General features: G+C 45.3%; 1 protein-coding gene across 1 annotated transcript; it reads right to left on the reverse strand.

Moving 5' to 3' along the window:
• Positions 1 to 12,450: 12,450 nt before the first annotated feature.
• On the reverse strand, positions 12,451 to 16,289 carry LOC136506704 (aspartyl protease APCB1-like). The gene is made up of 9 exons (XM_066501600.1): positions 15,584 to 16,289; positions 14,672 to 14,789; positions 14,251 to 14,474; positions 13,916 to 14,152; positions 13,571 to 13,724; positions 13,416 to 13,498; positions 13,194 to 13,308; positions 12,989 to 13,061; positions 12,451 to 12,855 (listed from the first exon to the last, which is right to left on the reverse strand). Exons 1-9 carry the CDS (start codon positions 16,141 to 16,143, stop codon positions 12,740 to 12,742), a joined length of 1,680 nt encoding a protein of 559 aa, XP_066357697.1. The 5' UTR covers positions 16,144 to 16,289; the 3' UTR covers positions 12,451 to 12,739.
• Between the last annotated feature and the right edge of the window lie 174 nt (positions 16,290 to 16,463).

Here is a 16,463-nt window from a genome sequence, read left to right on the forward strand (position 1 = left end):
TTTCGGCTTCGTTTCGCCGGCGTAACGTCGCCGAGCCACCGCATCCGCCATGGCCGACGCCAAGCTCGTAACTCGTAGTAATTCGTCTAGCTAGCGCCTTCAGTCGATGCGCCGGGATGATGTGGTCATTTTGGTGCCTTGACCGTCGCCTTTGGACTCGCCGTCGGTGAGTTTGCGCCGGTCAGCGCCGTCGTCGTCGTAGTCAACACGCGGGAGGTAGAAGATGACAGGTGGGGTCACCATGTCAGTGACTCAACGTTCAAAATGAATTTTTCTATTTTCAGATTTGAATGAATAGTGTCTGTTTTTGTTATTTTTGTGTAGATTTATTTAGAGCTCCAAAAATTATGAAAATTTTTGAGTGACTTCTTTGTGAGGTATAGTATTTAAGAAAAATATGAAATAATGTTTTTAAGTAATTTTTAAATGTGATAAAAATTGCTCAATTTATTCATAAATGGATTTCCATGATTTTTCTAGGCTTATTTATTTATCCAAAAATTATGAAATTTGTTTTGCCACTTAGTTAACATGTAATGAACATGTACTAAAATTTTGAGCTCAAATAGAATAAGTTGATTTATTTCATAATTTTGAATTAAATAATTAATTCATAAAAACAAATAGTAACCTTTAATGATTTAGGTTTTTGTTTGGACTTTTGGATTGAGTGATGACCTCGGGTCGTTTGTTGTTAATGATCCTTGGCAGTTGATGTATGTGTTACGAAAAAGATATAGTTTGTTTGACTTGCAACTGTACCGCGAAGGAAAGTTGTATTCAAATTATTAACTTTGCATCCATCATCGAGCATCATATTTCGTATTCCGCATCATGTTAAACATGGCATTGCTATTACGTGTAGTGAACGAAGGTGAACACGTGGTAGTTAATCAAGTCGTGGAAGAAGTTTATCCGTCTGTTGAGGTCGGATCGAATACTTGTGAAACGTCGCAGGAATCGGACTTTTCCGTCAACGAAGGCAAGCCCCGGATGCATACAACCCTACCTTGTATTTTATAAATTAATTTCGCTTTTGCTTTCTGTTACTGCATTAAGTGATTAGGAGTTAAGTAAAAGCCTAATTGGTGCATTACCACCCTTGTTATTCCATATTTACCATATTACCTGTTTTAAACTCGTATATGCCTAGTTTTGCTTAGCTATGCGTAGAACGATGAAAGTCGGGTGACTACCTGCCATCTGCTAGTTTTAAATGGAACATTGGTTAATTATGTTAGCATGTGATATGGGAATGTGGAGTAATAAATCTAGACCGGGCGGACTCGGTGTGTGTGAGCCACAAGACATGGAGGTCTTGTGAGCGGGTTCTTTCCGCCTGTGTTGATTAAGGCACGTCCGTTGTTGAATTGCATGAGGTGAGAATTTGTAGTACTAACCACATACTCCGGTAAGCCTGAACTTGGAAATTCTATTAAGAGAATGGCTACTCGCGCACTGGGAGTGGAGAGATGGCGGGAATAGCGTGTACCCTCGTGGCTGGAATGTGGCCGGATTTGAGGTGTGCTGTATTCTCGGGTGGCGCGGACCCGTTCTTGTTTTAGAGGATCCAAGGGTAGGTTGATATATGTGAGTCGGGGACCTGCATATGTCGTGTGGTCTGGAATCCCCAGCTGGGCTTAATCGGTTCGAATCGTCGTTGCTCCTCGGTTATGGAGACTCAACTCACTGTTCATCATCGTAGAATTAATAACCGGAACTTGAATAAGGCTTGTGAAGGTGCTGAATATGAAGTTTCATGATCTCAGTGCGGATCGTGTCAGCTTTGTATATAATTCTTGAGAAGTTTTCTATATAAAGAATGTTGTTAAAAGAGCTTTTACGCAAAAGAACTTTGATCATTGTTAAAGCTATACCTTGAATCCCTGAGCCTGCATTACTGAGTTTATCAGTTAATATTTTGGATAAGTCTTGTTGAGTACTTTCGTACTCAGGGTTCGTTGACCCCTTGTTGCAGGTGAGCCTCATGAGCAGATCTGTTTTGGATCGTGCTGCATGACTATCAGTTCAGTTCTGACGATGAGAAGTAATGTGTGATCCTTGGGCAGGATGTTTATTTTGGGTGTTATGTGTGTATTAATTATGCCACTCCACTACTACTATGGTTTGTAATAATTAAAGAACTTAGTTTGTAAGGTTTGAAATAACTGGTTTGTAAACTATGTTATCATAAGACTTCCGCTGTTGTTACTCTGGTTTTGATATTTGAATAAATGTTGTAATACTGCAATGACTCTGTAACGTGATCCTGCTCGGAAATCGTGGATGATTCGGGGTTCCCCGAGGACACCCGACAGTCTTTTTAAGTTATTGGAAACATATGCATAAATGTCAAAGGTCGTCGGACAGTGACAGGTGCATGTGGGCCCTATAACTTAGGAGGTTCTACCACACTCGAAGGCGGTGATGACCTGGGCCAGGCTGTCCATGTCGTGTTGTTTTCGAGGTGGGGATCGTGGGGCGCAGTGTAATGCAGGCGCTGATCGTGGGCACAGCGTCAGGATACAATGACCGGTAATCCCCGCCATGCCCTGTCTCAGCTGGTATGGTGCTGATGCGACCTCATGTCCCGTTGGCCATTCTGCGGTGTCAAGCCATCGTCCGACTGAGATTGCGGGAGTGGTTGATGTATTAATGGGACATGATGTGCTGTCGAGAAGATCGGTCGAGGCGGGGGTGACGGGCTATGGACAAGCTGGCCTCAAGCAATACAGAGAATGAGGCCTCGAGGGAGACGGAGATTGGACTCCTTGCCGAGGCCTTCCATGGGAGGCCTCGTGCGAGGCGGAGATTACGTCAGGACACTGAGACCTCCTGTGCGAGGCTCGAGGCGAGGCAAAGAGCCTGGTGGGCTTGGACGTGGCCAGTGATGAGCCCATGGCTTACCTTCTAGCTTTATTTTTTATGGGACTAAAGTGACCCTTTTGATGTACGCTCGGGGTACCCCGTTCTACGGTACCCGACAAGATGATCAAGGTTGTAGTTGTCTTCAACTTCAACATCACTCTCATCTTGATCATCTACTTGTGCTTTCTCCTTTTCTTGATCTTTCTTGTTACTCTTCTTCTTGCTTTTCTTGGCCATGAGACACAAGTGATGAGTATCATGAGATACTGAGGTTGACTCATCACTTGGTCGCCACCAGGCTTGAGCATCATTGCAAACAGCTGCTTGCTGCTTTGCTGCCTCAACCATACCGAACACGTCCGATATGTGTAGGCAGATAGCAGGTCATGCGCTGCTTGCACTTCTTGCTCTGGCTCAGCGCTCTTGAGGTCTTGTGAGGCTTCTTCGCTGTATGAAGACACAATGGACACATTTTCCATTGACTTGATCTCAAGTGCATCATCACATTTGGATTTTCCATATAAATCAAAAAGTCTAGTCTAAATGAGATGAGCACTCTTCGGAGGTGGTTGTCCATTGAAGATTGCCTCATCTTGAACCTCTGCACTCAATGTACTCAACATGACATTAATAGCTTGAGCATTGAGTTACATGCATATTTCTTCCTCTTTTGACAAATTTTTGTAGTTGCTCCAATCAACTATAGGAAGAGATATGCTTGCATCCACAATATGCTCAATAAGAGGACTAATATCCCTAAAAGCATTGAGTACATGAATTGACCAAGGTAGAAAGTTTGAACCATCAATTTGGAGAAGCACCGGCTCCAACTCGATAGGCGTCGACATCCTTTTCTCATGGCGGTGAAGCTTTAGGTGAGAATCTCGCTCTGATACCAATTGAAAGGACCTAGGATGCCGCCTAGAGGAGGGGTGAATAGGCATTTCTAAAAATTAACACCTTTAAATGCGGAAATGATTAGTAAAGGGAGTTTCCAAAATGGAAACTCCAAATTAAGTGTAGTACCACCCCACATAAGTTAGCCATAGAGTAAACAAGGTATAAAGAATATATATAGAAGTTACAACCCTTGCAATACAAAGTTAGAACAGAGAGTAAATATATTCAGTACAGGTAGGAAATACCAGACGTGTCCAGTAGGTATACCGGACGTGTCCGGTATGCACGGTTTCTACAGAGCAGCTCCAAACTTGCTCCATTCGATTTCTATCTTCAAACCAAACTGCAGGATCAGCAGCCTCCAAAGGTGGAGGCTTAGGGATATTTATAGCCCCCTTGGAAAAACTAGCCGTTGCCATACTAGACATGTCCGATATGACTTACACTGCGCCAACGGTAACTGAGTTATAGTAATCTTGTGAGGCATCGGAACTCCCGATGAATGCCGGAACTTCCGACCGTCGGAACTCCCGACTTACGTCGGAGCTCCTGACTCTCAACACATTTGAAAACTAAGGTAACTGAGTTAAAGTATGTGAGGTGTTGGAACTCCTGACTCATGCCAGAACTTCCAACCGTCGGAACTCTCGACTCACGTCAGAACTCTTGACCCTCAAGACATTTGAAAACTAGCCATTGGCTTCTGGCCGTCCATACCGGACACGTCCGGTATGACCACCATAGTGAACTCTCCAAGTCAGTTAAGCACAAGACATCGGAACTCTTGACCATTGTTGGAACTCCCGACGAACCAACCTGAGATCAACAATATTGTCATTGCTGGGCAAATACCAGACACGTCCGGTATTGCCAGACCAGCAAAAATCAATTAGCTCTTTTGTCTCTGAAACACTCTAAAAACTCACATGGGTTGGCTTGAGCACTTATGAAACATTATCTACCAACATGATGCATCCCTTTTAATAGTACGGTATTCCTATTAACTTAAATTTAAAAGTATAACGAATTTAAACCTTTTGAGTTGATCTCTTTCAACCAAAGCCATGTACTCCACTCTTCATCAAGTGAGGGTGCCAACATGTTGATATTGATCTTTTCACTTGAGCATAGCCATCTTGAGCACGTTACTTGATTCCATTCATCAAATTTGAATAATCCCAAATGTATCAAGTCACTTCCATCAAACACTCCAATAGTGATTTGATCCTCCACATAGACATGACCATCATAGCTTGATTAGTACCTCAACTACATGCAAGTACTTCCTTCTTCACCCTAGCTAGGTTCTTTGGCCACCAAGCCGCCGCTTGCCCTTCACCCTTGCTTAGTACCTCAAAGCCTTTCCTTGCTATCTTCACCATCTCAAGCCATCAAGTCACATCTTGTATTGAATCATCCATTCATTTGTATTGTTATATTTTTCATTTCAATTTAGCAAGCTTCAAATATGAGACCATTCCATATGCAATCCCTCATGTCTCATTAATTAATTCTTATGAGCTTGCTTTCACATAGTACATGAAAATCCCACAATAAATAAGCCTTTGTATGAATTCCATTTGCATTGTTGTCTTGTGCTTGAACTAGATTGTTTATACAACAACACATCATTTTGGCTTTCATTAAGTACCTATGAGATAACCTATTTCCTATCCACACTTAGCAAATGGGTTAGATCTTTAATCACGTTGTCATTCAATCATCCAAAACCCACTAAAGGGCTAGATGCACTTTCAAGGAGTATACCGGATGGAACTCCAAAGATGCACTTTGAAGGGTTCAGCTTTCATCGGTACCTTTTTAGGTTGGTGAACGTTTCTTCGAGGTCAGTGATTAGATTGTCGATGGTATTAGCCTTGACAACCACATCGTCGATGTAAGCTTTGATGTTGCGGCCGATCTATTGATCGAGGCACATCTAGATGGCCCTTTGATAGGTTGCCTCGGCGTTCTTTAGTCCAAAGGACATGGCGGTGTAGCAGTATGCACCAAAGGGCGTGATGAATGATGTCTTGATCTGGTCTTCTTCCTTGAGGGAGATCTAGTGATAGCCAGAGTAACAGTCAAGGAAGGAGAGCAGTTCGCAGCCGGCGATGGAGTCTACAACCTCATCTATATGAGGCAAACTAAAGGGGTCTTTAGGGTAGTGTTTGTTAAGATCAGTGTAATCAACACACATTCTCCATTCTTTATTCTTTTTTTGAATGAGAACAGGGTTTACTAACCACTCAGGATGATACAGTTCTTTTATGAATCCGGTAGCTAGGAGCCATTTTATCTCTACCCTAATAGCCTCCTTCTTATCTAGCTTGAATCGGTGGAGTTTTTGCTTGATTGGTTTGGTGGTCGGCGAGACATTCAAGGAGTGCTCGATCTTCTCCTGTGGTACCTCCGGCATGTCTACAGGTTTCCAAGCAAACACGTTGGCGTTGGCATGTAGGAAGGAGACGAGGGCGCTTTCCTATTTGGGGTCGAGGTGAGCCCCAATATTCACGGTCTTGGAGGGGTCATCGAGGCTAAGGCCAACCTCCTTGGTTTCCTTGGACTTAACGGAGGCCCGAGGAGGCTCCAGCGATGGGATCTCTAGGTCATCGGCGGGCACCATCTTGGCATCGGTGACCACACTGGCCATCTGGATGGAGAGGTTGGTGGCTTCGGTGAGGGCGAGACTCTCTATCTCGTAGGCATAGGCACTATTCACCTAAACGGTCATTTAGCCCATTTAAACACCGTGTAAACGCTACACGGTGGTATGCTGTTTCCGTTTAATCACCCGTTTACCCCATTTAATTGGCCATTTAGCCTGTTTAATGGGACGTTTTGCCTGAATAATGGCTAAACGGTAGGTGACCGACTGTTTACTGTTTAGCATTTAGGAAAACACTGGGCATAGGTGATGGAGAGGTTGGCCCGCAAGGCCTAAACTCCTACACCATGCGAAGGCATCTTCAGCACTAGATAAGTGTAGTGCAGTACAGCCATGAACTTGGCCAGAGCTGGCCTACCAAGTATGGCGTGTAGGCGGTGTTGAAGTCAGCGATGTAGAAGTTGATGTGCTCGACACGGTAGTTGCTCGTCGTGACGAACTGTACTGGTAGGGTGATCTCTCCAAGCGGTTTGGATGCCCTGTTAGGTACCACACCCTAGAAGGAGTCTGAGGGTGTGAGATCTGTTATCCTGAGGCCCAACTCCTTAAGGGCTTTGGCGAAGAGGAGATTCAGAGCGCTCCCACCGTTGAGGAGCACTTTTCTAAAAAGCACTTTCTAGATGGTTGCGTCAAGGACAAGGGGGAAACACCCTATGTAGGGGTTGTCCGCCCACTAGTCAGCCCTGCTAAAGGTGATGGGGACCTCAGAACCATGGGTGATAAATGGGGTTGGTGGCGGTGTCTTCCATAGTGACGGCAAGCACCCGCTGGGCGGCGAGCTTCCATTCTCTTCTGCTCTTGGTGGAGGCGAGGCCCTCAAAGATGGTGGCAGCCACCTTGTTGTGATCCTAGAAGGCATTGTTATTGCCCCCCAAGTGGTCGGCGGCCTCCAGCTCCATCATGGGTGTCGTTGTCTGGCTTTTTGTCCTAGAACTCCTTAGCCAAGCCGAGGTAGTCCTTCATCTTATGCTTAGCGTTCTTGTGGAGAGGGCAGGGGCCATCGAGGATCTTCTTGTACTGCTCATCATAGTTACGCTTAGCGCGAGGTTCATTAATGGTGGCGACGATGTGGTCTGGTCAGCGGCGGTGATTTTGACCAGACTTGGGCCCTTCTGGCCGATCACGGCCACTGTCCCGATGGTAATTGCGGTCATCGTAGCGGCGGTCGTTGTGGCATCGGTCATTAAGGCGATCGTCACTGCGGCGAGTTGGGTGATGAGTGCCCGCATCCTCATTGAAGCGCACCTCGGCTTCCTTGGCATCAACATACTGGTTGGCGGTTGTGATCATCTCGCCAATCCCTATGGGTGGCTTGCGGTTGAACTTGGAGCGAAGCTCATGGTGATGGAGTCCTCGGATGAAGGTGGTGATGACCTCAGCTTCCGTGATGTTTGGAATAGAATTCCTCATCTCAGAAAAACATCTGATGTAGCTACGAAGGAGCTTGGATGGCCTCTGGTAGATGCGGTTTAGATCATGCTTGGTGCCCGGCCGAGTGCACATAGCCATGTAGTTGTTGGTGAAGACCTTCTTCAGCTCTTCCTAGGATCTGATGGAGTCCGGAGCAAGGCTTGTGAACCAGTTCATGGCGGTTGGCGTGAGCATGATGGGGAGATAGTTCACCATGACACTAGTGTCTCCTCCGATGGCGCGGATAGCAGTGGCGTAAGCCTATAGCCACTGTGTTGGATTCATCCTTCCCTTGTAGGGCTCGACCCTAGTGATTTTAAAACCACAGGGCCACTGAAGTGTTCGGAGCGCCCTCATGAATGCTAGGGGCCCTTCGGGGTTGTCGGCGTCGATGTGGGCAGCGTTGCCAGCATTGAGCGGCTCGAGAGCTGAGTCCGGGTTACCATACTCTTGTCCATACTCCTAGCAGCGGCGTACTTCATCTTCATGGCGACCGAAGCGGCGTTCGTCGATATGTTGTCGTGCATCTCAAAGATTGTTGAGGTGCACTCGAATGTCCTGATCGACCTCCTGGTCGTGTTGGTAGTGATGTTCAATGCGGTTGCCCCTAGCTTCACCCTAGAGGGATTGCCTATTGTCATGGTGCTGGTTGGTGAAGCGACTTGGGCGGCGATCGGATCTTGGCGCGGCTGATTGACGAATCGAGGTTGTGGAGTATGAAGGCCTCTGATCCTGGCAGATCTCATTGACCTGGCAGTGCGCTGCTTTAAGCATGGCGGCGACCTTGGCAACCTTCGGTGTCTACGAGAGCCGGGCGAGCTCATTGGCGGCTATGGCTAGGTTAGCGCTTAGGGTCTTGTAGACATCGTGGTTGTCAACACGAGCAAACTTGTCATCGAGGTTTCATTGGAGTTGGCATGGCCTTCCTTGCGAGTTAAGCTGCTGCTCAGCCATCGCAAGGGTGACCTCATTTGCTCAGCGCTTTGCTCGTTTGATGTTCTGGTTCTCACGTGCGGTGTGTTCCACCTTGGTTTCGCCGTTCCGAGGGGGCTGTTGACACTAACATTGAAGATAGCACTGCCACGAAGAGGAGGTAGTTCGGTGGTGGTTTTGGTGACGATCTCCATAGAGCCCTAGGACTCGAAGTCTGGATTCTCCTCCGGGATGGTTTGGAGGGATGCTCCGGGGCGTCGGCCGACGTGCAGCATGTTGACGGCCAACGGAGGCTAGTCGGCAATCTGGTCAGCGAGAGGATGGACATCACCAACCTGGTTGGTGAATTTGCCCCTTAGGGCATCTTGGTAGGCGGTGGCGACATTGGTGAGCCCAAAGGGTAGGGAGGTAACCCCTGGGATTTCCCGAGCAGCCTCCGATAGATCTGAATCGGAGGGTGGTCGACGTTAAACTAGAGTGTCTAGAGCCAATTCGGCGATGGAGAGGCAATCAACGAGCTTCAGACCAACCTGATTGATGGATGCAATCAGATCGTCGTTGTTGATCTGCCTCCTCTAGTAGCGAGGAAGCGGGCGGCGAGTTATCGATGAAGGCGACCTCGGAAGCGGTTCCGAGATCAAATCTACAATCACAGGTGCTGGGGTGATCGGCGCAGAATCGATCTACACCGGCTCAATGAGCTCTCTAACTCTATCAGCGTTGATGATCCACGAGATCGATCCGACCATGAAGATCTGGTCGGGTTGTGGGAGGGACGAAGAGCCTGCGGAAAATACCATCTTGTTCGATATAGAAATAACAGCACACCCCTACCTAGTGTGCCAACTGTCGATAGAATATCGTCGGTAGTCCTCCAAGGGGTATCCCACGAAGGTAGATTGATCGGTAGAGAGGCATGTAATCAAGAACAAGAAGGCAACAAAGACACATGAGTTAGACAAGTTTAGGCCATCAGTACGACGTAATACCCTACTCCTATGGTCTGTTGGATTGTATTGGCTATCGTATGATATTGCGTGAGTTTGGAGGGGGTCCCTGCCCGCCTTATATAGTCTAGGGGCAGGGTTACAGGTCGGTTAGATCTGAGAGATAACCGAAAAGTAATAACAGATTACAGGAATCTTAGGATCATATGTATCCTAACAGATCTCGTAGTATCTTCAGGATATATTCCCAGTATCTTGTGGGAGGTGCCGAGCAGAGTCGTGCCCCACAAGGCTTCATCTTGTGGGCTAGGCCACCACTGGGGGCGCAACCCATATGGTCTACCGTGGGTATCCGGGGTCGTACCCCCCCACACACACACTCACCCTTCTGCAACCAAGTTTGTGTTGAGAAAATTGTTGTAGATACATGCACACAAGAGGTTGCAATGGAGAATGAGCAACTCAAGCAAGAAAGTGGCTCGCCTTACCAAGGACTTGACTCAAGCAAAAGGCAAAACGGAGCAAGCTCAACATCATCAAGATAACACTGTTAAAGGAGTGAAGAAGCTTGATGAAGGACAAACCGTGGTTTGCTACATGTGCCACAAGGAAGGCCACAAGTCCTATGAGTGCAAGGTGAAGAATGGGGGAGGAGCTAAGAAGAAAGAGAAAAATAAAAAGGAAACAAGCAAGCTCTCCAACACCTACACCAACAAGATAGACAAAAAGGCCTCCACACCTTATCTCTTGAAGAAGAAGAAAAATGACAAGGTGGTGGCCATCAAGGTGAACAAGCAAGCCAATAATGGGGCCAAACGCATTTGGGTGTCAAAGGAGATCATTTCTAACATGAAGAGCACCAAGAAGGTTTGAATCATGAAAGGGAAGTGAGAAGTCCGATGGACTTCGGGGAATTTGGAGACTTGGTATAGTTTTGGATGCATTTCATAGGGTGGATCACATTGGATCATGTCAATTGCCAAGTGGGTTAGTGAACACTATGGACCCAAAATTCTCTCTCCATGTTAGGTAACTAGATTTAATTTCTTACAATTTCAATTAGCATCTAATTCCTTTTCATGCCTAAGTTTGCATTTGCATGTTTAATCTTTTATCTTGCATACACTAGGTATATCTTATGGTAGGCTTGCTCGGTTTCACTCTTAACCCTTGGAGCAAACTTACATGGTTTAAATTGTTTAAGAGCACAGCACATAGCTTGTTTTACAATTGTTCATCTAATATGTGTCAAAGTCCAAATTGTAGTTAATTTCTCCCGAATATCACTTTCGAAAATGATTCTCACATTCATGTGATGTCATCTTTCAAGTGGTATTTTTTATTCTAAAATCAATGTGCATGCATCCTACAAGTATTCCATACTTGTGTGCACAAATTTAGGGAGATGTTACTTTACAAGTTGGATGCTTTGAGACTAACACCTTTTCAAGCTAATCATGTGTGTAGTAGTCTCATTGCAAGGAAAATGGAGTCTCCGGAGTTAAGCATCATACTTCAAATATCCACCACCTATTGCAAGTGGTATAAATCAAATTAGTTTCCACATGTGGTATTTCTAATCCAATATCATTATGTTGACTTCACTTTGGTATTTATATGATTTCTCCATCCATTATATAGATTAAACTTCCTTGAGCATTAATTTACCAATTATGCATAAACTACATTCTCCATCATATGTATACATATGTTTAGGGGAGCTTAGTCTATATAATGTGAGCCAAATTTTATGACCTATTCCACTCCACATACAAAGGATCACAAAGTTTGACTGTCCCTTGTGCTACTAATGTCTTCCTTTTCGATGTTTGATTTCAAAGGGGGAGAATTTGTAGGACCAAAAGTAAGCTCGATCATAATAATTTACAAGTGGTAATAATAATAATTTACAAGCGGTAATGGTCCGAGAAGGGGAGGATAGTGGATTATGGAGTTAGGGAGAGACTTAAATCCATAATGTCACATGGGGACATTTGCAAGGGCAAGATAAGTTTTCAAAGATGTTTACATGTGGTATCTTTTAGCATCATATAATCTTGCGATTTGCATTGCATCCTAATAAGTACATAGTTTTTAAATTCTAAAATGTTTATTATTTGCTTGTTTTGGTCATGTTGTCATCAATCATAAAAAGGAGATTGTAAGAAAAATGGACCCCAGACCCTTTTACTTTGGATTTTGGTGTTTAATGACCAACACAATCAAATTGGACTAATGAATTTATAAGTAATTGCTTTGTAATTCAATAGGGTGCAAGACGTGACTGACGAAGACGACATGATGATTCGACGATCAACATCACAAGTAAGACCCTAGAAGCAAAAGAGAAGACAATCTTTCGGTTCATGATGATCCTCGGCAGATATGATTCAGGATTAATGATAGTCGGTTCATATAAGGCGCAATCATCATTGCCTGTCCGACAATCTTTCCATCCAAGCTTTCCATTTGAAAGTGGAGAATCAAGAATTTACGAGAGCGCAAGCGCCTTGTCGCTGGCCACATTCGCATCGCTCCTCATTGAGTTTGTTGCCCGGCTCCAGAATCTTGTTGATGCATTTGAGGAGTTGAGTGACAAAGCTAACTTCAAGGACCCTGTGGAGGAACCTTCGACAATCAGCAGGGAGCCTCCTGGGGTTTTAGCTAGAATACATGACTTTTTCCGGTTGAAGTGACGCAGATGATTAAAAAAAACACCCAGTATTGAATGGATGGTCAAATGTGTACAGTAGCCAACTTAGGTCGAAAATGTTCATAATGTAACTAATCTACAAAAACTCCATGTAGAGGAGACAGTGTATATACATAATACAAGTGTACAACACAGTATACACATTACAGACGAGTAACACAGAGTGGGGGATTTCGGACAGTTCCCATGGAACGATATACCATACACAACGGCAGGTTCTACTTAATAACGAATTCTAGAATACCAACGGCGTTCACAATTTAAGCTTTACACATGTATTATTGCCAGCGGGGATGCTCGTCAGAGGAAGAAGGGAAAGCCCTTTTGTGATTGCGGTTTGGTGCAGTCTGAATTTGCCCATCCAATCTGCCTCCGTTGATTGTCATACACAACTAACTTGGCGCGCAGAGAAACATCTACAGAAAACAGAAAGGTTTTGGTTGAAGTTTGGCAATATAAACACATTTTCGCTATACTGCTGGGTTTATTCAATGGGTAACACTAAAATCCAAGTGTTAAAATGAAAGGATTGAAGTAGGTCATTTATACCTCCCACTATGATAGTTGACCCATGATTAATCTCTGTCCCATTGAGAAGCCCAAGACAGACATTTCCTTTATCCTGGAAAAGGTCCACCAAGAAAAAGAACATATATACATAAATGTCACCATATGACTCAGCTTAGAAATGTTGACATATATATGATAGAAGAATAAACAGTAATCTAGGATGTGAATGCCAAAAGAAACTCACACTAATAATCAAGTAATCCTCAGGAGAAATAGTGAATGTTTTAGACATGAAAAGCCATTTCTTCCCAAAGTGAAGGTTCAAGGGCTTGAAGAACTGCTTGACATCTTCCAGATACCTAGCGAAGAAAGTAATGTTAAGGACAGGTAGTCTATCTAGTGGCATAGTTGCCTGATCAACTCCCTCTCTAAAGAGACAGTACTAATAGTTCCATTATTATTTTACCTCACAGGGAAATCAGCTTTCCAGCATAAAGGTAATGTCTGATCTGAGCTGTCTTGGACAAAGCCCGGAGACGCATATTTGATCTGTGAACAAAAGAAAGTTAGCAAGCTGATTTTGAATATTCATCCCAATGAACAAGCGCTAGCAATACTCACTGCTGCAACAAGGTTTTCATATATTTCATTTGGGAGGTACGTATAGGAGCTTCCACTGTCAAAAATTGCTTGAACAGTGTTTCCTGCCTGCTCACGCACCCGGAGCTGCTGATCCCCATATGTTACATGGTAGGCTTCTGTGTGATATAAGTTACTGGAAATTTGGAGAAAAGAAAAGAGAAAAGGTCATGACTAACGAGTAACGAAAGAAAATGGGATAAACTTTTCTATGATCTTTTAGGATAGTTGCAACAAAAGACAAGGCAATTCAGCCAAAATATATGATCCAAAAGGGAGATGGCAATACATGCAATTACATTTTCAAAGAAACATGATAAGACTTACTCTGGACCACTTCGGATAGAAGTCCATGTTATTCCCCATCTAGGTACATAATCATCTCCCAGAAACATATATCCTTTACCACCTTGCTCTCTAGGGAAACAATGGCCGACAATGTTGGAAATAATCCCGTGACTTGCCAGCTGACTGGGAAGGCTTATCGCCGCATTGCTAAGTCCAAGGATCCCATCGGTCTTTGCTGGTGAGGACAAAAGCTGGCCTTGCTGATCATATGCACACCTAGACCATAGACAGCAAAAGTTAAATGATCTGACATCATACTTTTCCAATACATCATACATATAAAAGAGATCTGCTTCTGAAAGGTTTGGACATACCCAAAGACAAAATCTAGTTTTTCCCTTCCACCATTGGTTGCGATCAGATGCATATCATCCCTTGCAAGGACACCCATTGAGGAGCTTTGGTCTGCGTATTCAATTTCATAGTCACACTGCTTGCAGGTTTCACAGTAGTTCTGGTTGCCTTGCAATTCTTGGCATAACAAATCTCTAGGAGGGACAATCTTTTCTTTTGTTGGCTTATATAAAGGATGTGGTCCCTGAAATTGTCACACATGTTCATCAGAGAGCCATACAATGAAAGAGCAACAATGAGGCTAATAGCGAGTAAAACTAAGATAACCATATTGTTTCTTACTAATGAGGTACCCAAAATAGCGAATGGAAATCCTAGAGTCGCTTAGGAAAAAGTTGCCATTATAAGTAGAATGGAAATTGCTGTTATTCGATTGCATACCTTTGCGCAGTTTGTACATGGTGCATCACACTGGATCCACGTCAAGTCACTTCCAGTATCAACATCAAGAAAGTATGGTCTTGGAGGGTTCCCAACAAAGATAGATGTATAATACTGGCTGCAGTTTTAATAAGATAGAATTAGCTTCAATGGAACAAGAATGAAATGTCACATATATCATCCTTTACATTGTCCACAGGCACATAAAAATGAAGAAAAGTGGATAAGATATGAATATCGATTAATACTGGATATTCTGACCTCAATAGTAGTCGGCACGCAAAAGGCCTGCTTTTATGAATACTCAACGGGTCACAAGTCATAAACACACATACAGCGAAACTAAGTCCATTCCAAAACCTATTAAGGGTGCGTTTAGATCCAAAAAATTTTGGATTTTGGCTCACTGTAGCATTTCGTTTGTATTTGGTAATTAGTGTCTAATTATGGACTAATTAGGTTCAAAAGTTTCGTCTCGCGATTTCTCGACCAACTGTGTAATTAGTTTTTTTTTCGTCTACATTTAGTACTCCATGCATGTGCCGCAAGATTCGATGTGACAGTTACTATGCAAAATTTTTTGGCAACTAAACGAGGCCTAAATGATTGTATACAAATAAACACCTGTACAACAAGCTTAGACGAACCTAGGCCTATCAGAAGAAACATAAAGACTTGTAATTCCATGACAATCACCATACTTCAAAAACCGCATTTGGTCATATTAGTAATAAACAAATAAATATAGCAACATGTCTACCCAATTTGGTCACATTGGGATCCAGGAAATTCCCCAAAATCTAATCCATCCAAGCTATGGTCCCTTTCAAGACTACTCTATCGACTCAAATCACAAATGAGCCGCTATTAGAGTTGAAATCAGATGGAATGCCTGCGCGATTGTTTGCGTACCCATCGGGGAAGACATTGCCCTTGATCGGGAGCAACGCCGTGGAATTGGTCCCGGCCGCGGCCGCCTTCGCGACCTCCATCTTGTTCCTCGCCTTCCTTCCGCCGTCATCGACCTTCCTGGCGGCGAGCTTGACGTCCCCGAACTCCCGCAGGGCGCGGCCCTGACGCGCCTTGGGGAAGAGCGGCAGCAGGAAGGACCTGGTCTCGTTCCGCTCCTTCTGCGCCTCCTCCTGCTCCATCCCCAGGAACTGCACGGCCACGTCCGAGTAGAAGCAGTAGTAGGCGGCGACCGCGATCGCGCCCAGCACGAGCGCCGCCGCCGCCACGCGCCGCGTCGAGAGCACCCGCCTCGGGCGCCGCCTGACCCCCGTCGCCGCCGGGTACCCCATCACCGGATCCGGGGGCGGGGGAGGGGGCGGGGCGTCGTCGGTGTAGGTGAAGGCGGTGATGGTCTTGCCCTTGGAGGGCTGGTCCGAGGGAGGGAACGTGATGATGACCACCCCGTGGAGCTGCGGCTGCGGCTGCTGCTGCTCCCCCGCCGGGGGAGGAGGCGGCGCCATCTCCGGCAAGATCGCGGCGCCGCTCTCCGGGGAGGCGTGGCGGGGGGTCAGAGGATGCGGCGGGGGCGAGCCATCGGAGGCGAGTGAAGAGGAGGAGGGCGGAAACCGGGGGCAAAGGGGACTAGGGATGGAGAGGGTAGTGGGCCCGGGTTGGTGGTGGTGGTTTTGGAGCTCGGCGCCCCCATTGACTTGACGTAGTCTCGACGCAGGGCAGGGGTAGAACCGGGAGTTTCGGCAGGGCTGTTTTTGTTTGTTCAACGCTGCCGCAAGTGTATAACGTTAGCCAGTAGCCACATGGATAAGCTTGCGCTTGAAAACAA

This window comes from Miscanthus floridulus, chromosome 15 (genome assembly GCF_019320115.1).
Source record: "Miscanthus floridulus cultivar M001 chromosome 15, ASM1932011v1, whole genome shotgun sequence".
NCBI classification, from domain to species: domain Eukaryota; kingdom Viridiplantae; phylum Streptophyta; class Magnoliopsida; order Poales; family Poaceae; genus Miscanthus; species Miscanthus floridulus.